Source organism: Ctenopharyngodon idella, chromosome 12 (genome assembly GCF_019924925.1).
Source record: "Ctenopharyngodon idella isolate HZGC_01 chromosome 12, HZGC01, whole genome shotgun sequence".
NCBI classification, from domain to species: Eukaryota; Metazoa; Chordata; class Actinopteri; order Cypriniformes; family Xenocyprididae; genus Ctenopharyngodon; species Ctenopharyngodon idella.
Window position 1 is genome coordinate 29,764,790 of NC_067231.1, and position 13,336 is coordinate 29,778,125.

General features: G+C 35.7%; 1 protein-coding gene across 3 annotated transcripts in view; it reads right to left on the reverse strand.

Moving 5' to 3' along the window:
• The window catches only part of LOC127524135 (melanopsin-A-like), a 38,553-nt gene that overhangs the window by 11,803 nt on the left and 13,414 nt on the right, over window positions 1–13,336 (reverse strand). For all 3 annotated transcript variants that reach the window (XM_051915528.1, XM_051915527.1, XM_051915526.1), the window contains exons 3-9: window positions 12,386–12,519; window positions 7,081–7,284; window positions 6,334–6,505; window positions 5,902–6,069; window positions 3,163–3,270; window positions 1,733–1,919; window positions 568–780 (exon numbers count right to left, since the gene is read on the reverse strand). In XM_051915528.1, coding sequence (XP_051771488.1) covers window positions 568–780; window positions 1,733–1,919; window positions 3,163–3,270; window positions 5,902–6,069; window positions 6,334–6,505; window positions 7,081–7,284; window positions 12,386–12,519 — 1,186 coding nt within the window. The remainder of the gene's footprint in view (window positions 1–567; window positions 781–1,732; window positions 1,920–3,162; window positions 3,271–5,901; window positions 6,070–6,333; window positions 6,506–7,080; window positions 7,285–12,385; window positions 12,520–13,336) is intronic.

Here is a 13,336-nt window from a genome sequence, read left to right on the forward strand (position 1 = left end):
AGGGTATTTTTAGCACAGCTTTCGAAAGTAAGTGTAATTTAGGTTCCCTCGTGATTTATCTTTCAAGTGAATAATAAAATTTATCATTATTGAGCAATACCAGGGGGCTGAATTAAAAAAACCCATCTTCATCTGCTGAGTTAAAAAAGCAAGTACAGCTGTGTGTAGATCTCAGAGAGTGATAGCTCCGCTACATCTAACAGAAAAGCTTGTGAAAGAAGTACAAATTCATAGCAGCAACATAATTCATAGCAGCAAACTTAATTCAAAGCAGCAAACTTATTGTACAGTCAAATGAAATCACAGAAAAAGCATCATTAGCACATACACCATGCACACTTTTGAGTACTCTTGTCATTTGTCTACGGTGGCTGAAACCAGGGCAGTGAACTTCAAGATATGAAGGATGGAATGAAATTTCCAAATGAATTTTAAATCTGAAGGAGTCATTTCCTCTCTAAAATGAATGTGGGCTTCCTAATTTCATAAATCAAGAAGCGCTGAGTCAGCTGAGAAGCTTGTGATTAATGAGATGAGATATGACACTTATTGAAGACTCCTACTTACACTGATGTACGCACAGGTCCGGTTCACGCTCGGCTCAGCTAGACTCTGAGCTGAGGTTCTGTCGAAGACACCAGAGTCTCTGCTCTTGACCTTCAGCCTCAGAGAGCTGGTGTGCTTGATATCTGACAAATCTTTACGGATGTCACATGAGACCTGACGACTAGCAGGCCGTGAACTCGCGCTGGAGAGATCTGCCTCTGTGTCCGTCCAGCCCTGTCCACACACAACAAACACTAAATGCTGATCCAACAAGGAGAGTTGCACTATTTAAGCTTAAAAAAAATCTAAAAAGAATAATAGTGAGATTTCTGTGATCTTTTGAATGAGGAAGGCCAGAAACATACTTTACACAAGAGAATGCTTGGCCAACATATTGCATGAGGAATAATCCACCCAAAAATTAAAATTCTGTCATCATTTACTCACCCTAATGTCGTTCCAAACCTGTATCCATTTCTTTCTTCTGCAGAACACAAAAGAAGGTATTTTGAAGAATGTTGATAACCAAACAGTTTCAGTTCCCATTGACTTCCATTGTATTTTTTTGTCCATACAATGGAAGTCAATGGGACCAAAAACTGTTTGGTTACCAACATTCTTCAAAAAAATTTCTTTTGTGTCATACAGTTTTGGAATGAGGGTGAGTAAATGATAACAGAATTCTCATTTTGGCACGGACTATCCCTTTAAGGCAATTCAATTCACTTGGCAGCCATCTTGGTGGCGACCCTACTGCAATGTGTACTTTATTGTGTTGAGAAATTAACCAAAAAAGTGCCACTAAAAGTGAACGAAATGCCCCAGATATAAATATCTCCACAGTGAATTCCTCTGTTGTTTATCTATTACTTTATAAAATTCTATTTTTGGTCTATTAAGTTACAGGTTGACAAATTGATTTAATTTACTCAATTGAATTATGTCACATAAATGGACCACATGCTGTTGTGATGACAAAAATATGCCATCAAAATGGTGTACCCTTGAAAATCAGTTCCAGGGGGCAAAAATCTCTCCCTAACCACTTTGTTATTCTTCGTTACTCACCTATAGAGGCTAATGAATCATAAGTCTCGCACATTCACAGAAAATAGCTTGCTTCCACATGCAAAATAAGGATGATTCTTGTATAGAGATTGTTTCTGGCCTAAAGGTGTTTTCTTACCGACTCGCTGTCAGACACAGAAGACAAACGTGCCTTCCCGGCACGGTGCAGGTTGCTGCTGGTCTCAGAGGACTGGCTAGTCACAGTGGAGCGTCGTGTGGACATAAAGCTACTGCTGGCAAACCGGTCTCTACGAGGTACACACAACAGCACTCCCAGACATGGTATGTACTTTGCAATAGCAGACCTGGGAGAGAGAGAGAGAGAGAGAGGGAGAGGAAGTGGTGATTCGTGAACGAAGGGCAGGAAAATTGAAAGAAGAAACCTCAAACTGCAATTCACATTGACTTTCCATAGCTGTCAATGAAATAATAGTGACCTTTAAAAACAAAAACAAAAAAACACCCTTTATGGTTCATTAAAACAAGGGAATCTCGTGTTCGTCGTGTCTTATGTCAAAACCAGACTTGACAGTTCAGATCAATCCTTCATAAGGATCTCATCATATTGAGGTGATAGGAATGGATAAATGATGACCTCATCATTTAGGTTCTTCATCACGAGGCATTAATCTTCTGCAGCTCACCACAGATCTGTTATGAGCAGCACATGGCCCAATGCATCCAGAGCAGATCAATCTGAAGTAAATCTGACTTTTAAAGGTCAGAATCCAACTCTGTCATCTCAAGGTACTTATGCTTGCACTCTGTACACAAAGCTGCTGATCGATTTGGGTCTGCCTGGCCTTGAAGCATGCAGCATTCATGTTTGTGGAACGATGTTTCATTTCACTGGACAGGTCTCTTTGTATTGGAAACTAGGGTGTGTAATAAGCCGGAGCTTCTGGTTATTGAGTCGGGTGTGCTTCAGTGCCTCAATATGCTGCCAGCTTATTTCAATTTTGATGCACAATGTAAAATATTGCCAGGATTTTACAATATTTATCAGGAATTTATCTTTGAATAAAATACAAAAAATAAATACACTACCATTGGAAAGATTGAGGTCAGTAAGATTTGTTTTTAAAGAAATTAATACTTTTATCCAGCAAAGATGCATTAAATTGATCAAAAGTGTCTGACATAATGTTACAAAATACTTATATTTCTTTTAAATGCTGTTCTTTCTGAATGTTGTATTAATCAAATATTAAGCAGCACAACTGACCTTTAAGTTCAGTAGGTCAACACTGATAATAATATGAAATGTTTCTTGAGCACCAATGATTTCTGAAGGACCATGTGACCCTGAAGAATGGAGTAATGGGTGCTGAAAATTCAGCTTTGCCATCATTGAAATAAATTACATATTAAAATTTAATTATTTAGTTATTTCATAATAATATTAATTATAAATCACCATATAACAAATTGTTAAAATTACTGTGAATGTGCAGCAACTAGGTAGCCATGAATATACTGTAAATTCTTTTTAAATGCAGCAGAATAGAGAACTCTTTGTAAAAAGGCTTATGCTTAACATCATCATACCTGTACTTGGGGTGAGTGATGGCATAGATGATTGGGTTGTGGATGGCGGATGCTTTGGCAATCACAGCAGGCACAGAGTTCATGTAGGGTGTGAGTATGTCAGCGTATCTGTGAAAAGAGTAAGAGGACATAACATTACACATCATTTAAATGCGTTACTTTCTTCTAACCCGCATGACATCGCATCACAGCTACACACAGACATATTAGATTGAAAAGAGGTGGTAAATGAATAAAACCATCCAGTCCTTTGGAAATGTAGCAGCAGGTACGTGGTGCATGTGATCATTATTCTGCCAAAGGAAGTCTGATTAAAACAAAGCAGTGCATTTCTTTCACAGTATGTGACACATTTTCTCTGAGGGTGGATGGAAGAAATCAGAGACTAAAAGAATAAAAGAGTCTTAACAGTCATATTATATTATATTATATTATATTATATTTAGTGCTGTCAACGTTAACGCGTTAACGCATGCGATTATTTTTTTTTCCAGTTTAACGCATTAAAAATATTAACGCAATTAACGCAGCATCCGTTTTTTTTATGATCACACTCTTATTCATGCAAATGCTTTTAAACCATTTAAACGCGCCAAAAGAGAACGGCGCTGTCTGTGAATGTCCTGTCACACACGCACATGATGCAAGACATGCGCCATCGTGCGCATGGACGGTGCGCCAGAATCCAGTTCTCTCTGTCACGCTTGAACAAACAATAACATGCACAATAATGCCAAAAATATCAGTTTTGTCGAGTATCCTCATTAGAGCAGCCTTGAATGAGTTAAATAAAGTCTTAAAACGAAAGTAAAGAGCTGTGAGAAAGTGGGACGCGTCATGTGCAGCAGCGGCAGCTCTTAAAGTGACAGCAACCACTAATGCAGTCTGTCATTTAAGATAATGAAAGAACAAAGGTAACAGAGAAAATTACTCACTGCTCTTGACTAAAGAACTTTTGTAGCTTTAATAATGATTATCTATATTTAATTTAGGCTATAAACTATGCAGTGCAGACTGTTTGGTAACTTAATCAGAATTCTGTATTTTTCCTATCTGTTAGACAGGTAGGAAAGGCACAGGTAAATATGACATTTATTATGGGTTTATGTGAGGATTGTTCTAAGCTAACTTAAATTAAAAGTTGTTATATTTTTGAAGCCTAATAAATGTAAAAAATGATATAGCTTTCAATTACACTGTAATGTTGAATGGCTATAATTCATGTTTAAAATTGGGGAAAAAATCAGTCTCATCGAGACATCAGTAGCTGTATTAGAATCGGTGATACTGGCCTTCAATCATAAAAAGATGCCATTGAACAAGTATTATAATATACTGTCTTCATGTTGTTTCTTTATGTTGTTTTAATTTGGAGATTAACTGTGAAATTATTACATTATAAAGTATATTAAAAACGTGTTTAAGTAAAAACTAATGTTTACTCTAAGTATCCCCTGAGATGTTAAGTTAATATTTTAATAATTTAACAACACATTTGCTTGTTTATGGTTCTCTAATGTTAATGTGCCGGTAAAGAAATAAAATGTTTCATCTTTTACTAAATGTTTCATTTTATTGCTTTTTATCAACTTGTGAACCCCCTGCAGTTCCCTCACAAACCACTCATGAACCCCCAGTTTGAGAAACCCTGTTATATTATCCCTATTGAATTGTATTGTATTGTATTGTATTGTATTTGTGGCACAGGTCTTAAAGCGTTAGTTCACCCAAAATGAAATTTCTGTCATTAATTACTCACCCTCATGGCGTTCCAAACCTGTAAGACCTTTGTTCATCTTCAGAACACAAATTAAAATATTTTTGATTAAATCTGAGAGTTTTTTTTATCTCCCATTCACTGTTTATGTTCAGCGCTTCCAGGTTCTACATCAGAACGGCGGCTCAGTATTGTCCGGCTCCTGCGTCAGCATCACACGCATGCGTCGTGCTGCTCACGTGAACAGCGTCGGCCAATACTGAGCCGCCGTTCTGACGTAGAACCAGTAAGCGCTGAACGTAAACAGCGTAGGAGAATGACAAGGAGAGAAGAAATTGTTGAATAAAGTCATTATTTTTGTTTTGTTTTTGCGCACAAAAAGTATTCTCGGCACTTCATAACATTAAGGTTGAACCACTGTAGTCACATTGACTATTTTAACAATGTTTTTACTACTTTTCTGGACCTTGAATGTGGTAATTACATTGCTTTCTATGGGGAATAAAAAAAAAAAGACTCAGATTTCATCAAAAAATATCTTAATTTGTGTTTGAACAAAGGTCTTACGGGGGTGGAACGACATGAGGATGAGTAATTAATGAAAGAAATTTCATTTTTGGGTGAACTAACCCTTTAAATAGCTTGCTAGCTCTTTGGCTACTCATAACTACCTTGAAAAATATCTGCTTCTCACTTGGAACACACTGTATTATATGATGATTCAGATAAATGGATAATTGTATTATCTTTAATTTAAAGCTATCTCTGCTCTTTTTAATATAACTTATGTCTGCCTTGAATGTCTATTCTAGACAGTCTTTGTACTGTCTGAACAAATAACTGAAATCTTTAACAGTGAATAGCATGTGTAAGCACAGTGAAAACTCAAGTGTGTGTTTATCTGTCAAATTATTTAGCTGGTTCAGTTGCTTCTGACTAAAGTCAACACTAATTAAATAACATCATCAAGAAGGATGTAATAAAAGCAATGGATTGTGGGTGTAAGACAAGTTGATTCTCACCCAGCAAAAGCAGTAAGAGCTACACAGGAGTATGGAGACCAAGAGATGACATACAGCAGGATCACTATGAGCGCTATCTTTGCCATCTTCCATTCATTTTTCATTCGCTGAATCTTCTTGATAGAGTCTCTGGGTCCTACTCCTTCTCCATTGATTTTTCCCACAGCTCTGTTATTCCCATCATACAGACATGTAAACAAACATATAGATTCAGTACACACAGGAAGAGACGGAACATGCGTCAGTTCACAAAGCATATAAACAGATTTGATCGTCTTTGTCTTTTGTAAAGAACACAGTAACACCGCACTAATCTAAAATTGATCTCTGTTTGATAAATAATAAAATTCATCTTCCCAGTAGGCCTATTTTTCCTCTTTCTGGTTCAGACCTGTGGTCAAACACACACATAGAAATGGTAAAAGAACTTACCTGTTGGTATCACGGATTGCCCTGAAGATGAAGAAGTAGCAATAAATGATGACGAAGAGGGGGATGAAGAATACAAATGTAAAGAGCAGCATTGTGTAGGCGCGTACTGAGGGACTGAAGGTCATGTAGTCCCACGAACAGGATGTCAGCAAACCTTCAGGAACATACGCACCTGTGAATATAAAATACAATTACATGCCGCTGTGCATATATCTGCGGGATTCTGAAATGAAATGATGAGGTTTTTAACAAATGAGGGATTTATACATTATTCAATCTCAAATTTTAAAATTAAAGGATTAGTTCACTTTAAAATGAAAATTACCCTAAGCTTTACTTACCCTAAAGCCATCCTAGGTGTATATGACTTTTTCTGATGAACACAATCAGAGTTATATTAATAAATATCCTGACGCATCCAAGCTTTATAATGGCAATGAATGGGACCAACGAGTATGAAGCTCAAGAAAGTGCATCAATCTATCATAAACGTACTCCACAAGGCTTCAGGGTTAATAAAGGCCTTCTGAAGTGAAGTGATTTGTTTGTGTAAGAAAAATATCCATATTTAACATGTTATAAAGTAAAATATATAGCTTCCGCCAGACCGCCTTCCATATTCAACTATCGAAAAAAGCGTAAATATTGACTTTAAAATTTTCATTTTAAAGTGAACTAATCCTTTAAATGCCTCTCTTGTCTGCTTAGACAAAACGCCCCTGTAAGTGAGTGTTTGTAAGCACTTACTCCATCCAAAGAACGGAGGCAGGCTCCAGCCCATAGAGTACACCCAAGCAGCAGAGAGTATCAACAGGGCTCGTTTGCGTGACATAACACCAATCGAGGCCAAAGGACGAGTGATCACGAAGTATCGATCTACCGCAATAATCATGAGAGTGATCATTGAGCAGATACCAAACAGAGCACCGCAGAATGCATATAACTCACAGCCTGTGGAGAGAGAAAGAAATACCAAGAAATACTGTAAAAAGAAACATTAATGCATTTCATAATGCACTGAATATGTAATCCAGCACTGCATTAAAAAAAAACAAGTCTTTTACATTGTTTCTTCTATACTGTATGAGTAATAAATCATACTACAGGCTATATAGAGTCCATTTAAATCAACCATCTCACTCATGCTCCTGAAAAGAAGAAGACTGAAAATGAAAGAGTACATGTTTTCCTTATCATCACAGAAATACCTGTTAATTAATTAAAGCTGTACATGCAGGCAACTGTGGATGTGTAATTATAATAATAATGGAAAAACCCTGTAACCCTGTGAATCTGTAATTGCTTTGGAAATGTCACTAATGTGAACAGGCGTTTTATTGTACAGATTGGAAAAGGGTATGAGTTAAGAACCTGTCATTGAAAAGCCCATATTTATTGGCTACTAATTTAAATTAGCTTGTGATCTCGGCCAACCGAACACTTCATCACAACTTCTCTATTCAGCTAGGTTCGTCACCCATAACTCCTTCCAGGACAGCCAGGAACTTAAGAGTTGTGATTGATGACCAGTTAAACTTTACAGACCACACTGCTAGAACAGCCCGGTCCTGCAGGTATGCCATATACAAGGATTTGCCAGGATCAAGCCCTTCCTATTGGAGCATGCTACACAACTCCTTGTCTGACTGGACTATTGTAATGCTCTCTTGGCAGGCCTTCTAGCATGTACTGTCAAACCTCTGCAACTGATCCAGAATGCAGCAGCGAGAGTGATCTTTAATGAGCCGAAGAATGTGGACGTCACACCTCCCTTCATCAATTGCATAGTTGCTAACTGCAGCTCGCATCAAATTCAAAGCACTGATGTTTGCCTACAGAAAGACCACTGGCTCTGCACTTACATATTGTTGCCCTGTTGTTGATTTGATTGCTTCTATTGTTCTCCTCATTTGTAAGTCACTTTGGATAAAAGTGTCTGCTAAATGATCAAATGTAAATTAATGTAAATGTAAATATTGCTGGGAACTCGTCTTTAATTATAGCCCTGTCTATGAGAAGACCAACAACATAGAACAAACTGTTTCATAATGTTTGAGTATTGGGTAACACTTTACAATAAGGTTCTTTAATTAACATTAGTTAACTACATTAGTTAACATTAACTAATAATGAACTGCACTTATTCAGCATTTATTAATCTTTGTTAATGTTAATTTCAACATTTACTAATACATTATTAAAATCTTGTTAACATTAGTTAATGCACTGTGAACTAACATGAACAAACAATGAACATCTGTATTTTCATTAACTAATGTTAACGAAGATTAGTAAATACAGCAACAAATGTATTGCTCATGGTTAGTTCATGTTAGTTAATACATTAACTAATGTCTAACTAATGAACCTTATTGTGAAGTGTTACCGAGTATTGTATATAAGTGTGGTATGCAGTGTAGCTAGAGATAATGTACACTATAAAACCGAAGAGTGAAATTAATTAAATGAAACGAGTTTGTTTCACTCAAATAATAATGAAAGTTCATTGTACTTAATAGATAAAAGTTGCGTGAACTCAAAATTTCACTGTAGTAAGCTGAACTTAATATGATTGAGTTGAGTTGCAGCAGTTTTCTAATTCCCAGCATGCTTTGCATCAGATTGTATAAATAAATGTTGAAATTAAGTGTTATTTTGTGTGTTTTTGCACATAATTAACATAGGGAGGCATAAGTTTAATGTTGAGTTATGTTGGGATTTACAGGGGGTTCTGTTATGTTAGCTTTGTAGGGTTACCATTGTGGTGAAGAGTAGAGCCTGTGGTTAGGTTGAGGATGGGCTGCAAAACTTTTAAGACCACATATACTGTATGTTGTTTGATTATATACAGTACTGTGCAAAACTCTTAGGCACGTCAGTATTTTCACCCCCCCAAAATATTTTTTAAGCCAGTTATTTATATCTTTTACTGTAGTGTGTCAGTTGGAAATATCAGTTCACATTTCCAAACATTCATTTTGCCATTAATTTTAATAATTCAGTGAGATTTTTGAATACACAAGGAGTCTGTCAACATCTGGTGCTCCACACAGAGATCCAATCTCACCATCATCGAATCTGTCTGTGATTACATGAAGAAACAGATGAAACTGAGACAGACTAAATCCAGAAGAACTGTGGCCGTGTCTTCAAGACGCTTGAAGAAACCTTCCTGCGAAGCTACCTGAAAAATGATGCCCAAGTGTACCTGGACAAAAGCTGTATTAAATGAAAAGGGTGGTCACACCAAATATTGAATTGATTTGGTTAATAGAAGTTAATTGATAAATAAAATCTATTTATGACAATATTTTTGAAAGCATTCTCACTTTACAGCATTTTTACACAAGTACTGTATCTTTGCAGGTCAGTTTCTTCAAGCATTTTGGAGACACGGCCACAGTTCTTCTGGATTTAGTTATACTCAGTTTCATCTGTTTCTTCATGTAATCACAGACAGATTCGATGATGGTGAGACCAGATATCTGTGTAGAGCACCGACTGTTGTCAGACTCCTGGTGTGTATTCAAAAATCTAACTGAATTATTACAATTAATGGCAAAATGAATGTTTGGAAATGTAAACTGATATTTCCTACCGACACACTACAGCAAAAGATATAAATAAACGGCTTAAAACCATTTTTGGGGGGTGAAAATACTGACATGCCTAAGACTTTTGCACAGTAGTGTACATGCAAGTATATAATAACAGTCTCTGATTTATAATAGCATGTGTTAATCTGCTATCTAACATTTAACCAAGATCTGAATGTGATGTTGTTTATGTAAATGAACTGTATGTAATTAACATTATGATGAGTTGGGTGAGGCTGAGAACTGTGGGAGCGAAGGGATGTGATTGTTAATGAGAGACACCTGTGCACCACACTGGCCTTGCTCTGCTTCCACGGCTCTCAGCCCCGCCCCACTTGTCACAAAAATTTAAAGTTCTACTAACTTAAAAAAAATGAGTTAGTTTACTTAAATTTTTTTGAGTTAATAAATTTTACTCAAATGTTTTAAATATTATTAACTTATCGAGTTTTACAGTGTATAAACATATGATCATGTGATCTTATATCATCCTGAAGGGTTTTGATTTTTGCTATTAATCACTGACTGACTGTACATTTTACTGCTTAGTACACAGCTACTTAGGAAATGCCTAAATAAACAGACATGAATTTAATTCATTATGTATGTTATGCATATTAATAATATATAATGTACAAATATTAATATTAATACATTAATAATATATAATGTACAAATTATTATTATTATTATTATTATTATTATTATATTTAAGCTTGAATTATTTTATTATGTAAGTAAGAGAAGAGTGCCATAACACATTAATAACAAATTAATTTGTATGAAATTAATTTGTTGCACTCATTATAAAAATACTTGACCACAGAATGACAATTGACCAAACAGAATCAGAAAGCATTTTAAAAAATTACAAATTTTAGGAACTGCAAGACAATGCTTTTCTGCTTATAAAATTACAATAACACCTTGGATAAAATATTAACAATGAAGCAATATGAACAATATATGACTGCTGGTGCTAAGATTCTCAGTTATTATTAACAAGTTGATGTCGATAGGAGATAAAGAAAGCTTGTCAAATTCTGATCTAGTATGCTTTAAGATCCGCAAACGGGTCTAACTATAATGACTGTGAATGGGTGTCTTTCCTCTGTGAGTGGGTCCTGTTGTCATATTTTTCGACACCATCTTATAATGCTGCCCTACAGCACTTTGAGGGTGTTTTACTGAACATCATTTAGAAGAAGCGTGACAGATCTCTCACACATACCTCAGGTGAAGAGAGACCTCGAGAGAGTTTGAGTGAGCTCATTCCACTTCATCAATCATACAGCAACTACTTTACTTCAAAGAACACGCTTTAAGTGCTTAAAAGGTTTGGAATTTAAAGAAGACCATCAGTGATCAAGGGATCCTTGGATGACCTGATGTTTTATCATTATTCGAAAGCCTAATATTACAGCATCACATAAATTCCACATTTGCACCAGATGAATATGTAATCATGCAGCTGTTATGCTGTAAAGAGGGGTACTTAGGACTAATAATAAAAATTCTAACTGCAATACTATATTTAAGAGAGCTTTATAGAATGAGAGATCACATTTGTAATATAATGCCTTTGTATGGAGCTGTTCAGCCATGATGCACCAACTGCTATTCTAAAAACCCACTGAGAGAAAATGGCTCAAATATGCTAATTCTCTTTTGGGTTCTAGGACTACAAACTGAACAAACGAATCACTAATACTACAGTATATAGGTTGGAACCACTGGCTATAGCATTAAGCAGTCATTCAGTTCCCCTCTGATATTTTCCAGTTTTGTCTGATAAGGAAAGCAAACCTCTGATTACTAGAAACATAGAAACTACAGTGAAAAATGGTAATTTATCAATTAAATCATGAGGCAGAAAAAGTACTATGAACAAATTAAGTTTGTTAGTTCCGCAAAAAGTGTAATTTGTGTTAAACAGTTAATTGATTTTACAGAAATGTTTGATTTTATATTTCCCATGATGATGAAAATATAATCACCACTGTTTTCCCCATGGAACAAAGCTTGCTAAAACAGCCGAAATGATCCCTAATTATTTTTCTGAGCGCTGATTCATCAGACTATCTGCCTGGTGAGCCGAAAACATTTTTCCAGTGCCTGCATATTTTAGAACATGTTCAAACTAACCAAACACTGATTCATATCTAGATACGCTTTGACCTCTTTGGACATTAAGGTGTTTCTTCTCCTTCACCAGGATACAGTTATGCATCAATGAATAATCCCTCTCCAGCTGAGATCTTTTATCATTATCTGTTATACTTTCTTCTCATCTGCACTGGAATCAGTCTCATGAAGATAATCTGATGTTAAAAGACACCCTGCAAAGTTGTTTTGACATTTCACTCTTTCTTAGCATCTGTGCAAGTAGCTATGAATGTCTGAAAATGAACCATGGGTTTGATCAAGTGCCCATGATTATCTGACAGCTGGATTACCTTTTTCGCCAAAGATCCATCGCTTGTGCATACTGGTGGTAAAGAAGATTGGTGTCTGAGTGACACACATCAGAAAGTCAGTGACAGCCAGATTAATGATGAACATGTTGGCAGGTGTTCTCAAACTCCTACTCCTGAAAAGATACACAAAAGAACTGTCAAAAACTGTCAAAGAAAGAAGAAGCAGCAGCACATCAGTGGCAGTGGTATTTTATGTTGTATTATTTATAAATGTTTATATATATATATATATATATATATATATATATATATATATATATATATGTATATATATCAGTGGCGTGCAGTGGTGTTTTGAAATGAGGAGGCAAACAATGACCTCAGTTTTTTATTTATTTTCTTTTTTTTATTATTTTTTATAAATCAAATGTAAATACATGTCCGTTACTTTTAACGTTGTCAAATTTTCCTTGTTTTCACATTTACATCAAAAAAGAAAAAAGAAGCCAAATACATTCTATTTTGTATTTTTACATTAACAATGTAATTAATGTTCTATTTATTAAAACCAAGTCAATCTCATCAAGTTGGTGTTTTAAGCATTTTTACATTTATTCCAAAATAATAACTAAAGGCAGTAACAATTTAAACAATATATTTTATTTGCTCACTAAAACCCCCAGAGTCATCATTTTTTCAGGTCTTTTCACATTTGAGTTTGACGTGATATAAAGCGGTGATATCTAAGTGGGTGAGTTGTTTACTTACTTTTTAATTAGTCTTCCCATTGACGCCATTCAGACTGACGCACGGAACGCGCATGTAAACAAGAGGTGGGATTTATCACACAAACCAATCATATCCAATCATAACCGATCATATCCAATCATAGCGCGATGGAGGCACTGCCTCCTCTCACGTGACTTTCCCCCATTCATTCTCTATTACCCCCTACAAAACCCACTGCACAGTTTAGGGGCTCTGTTCATT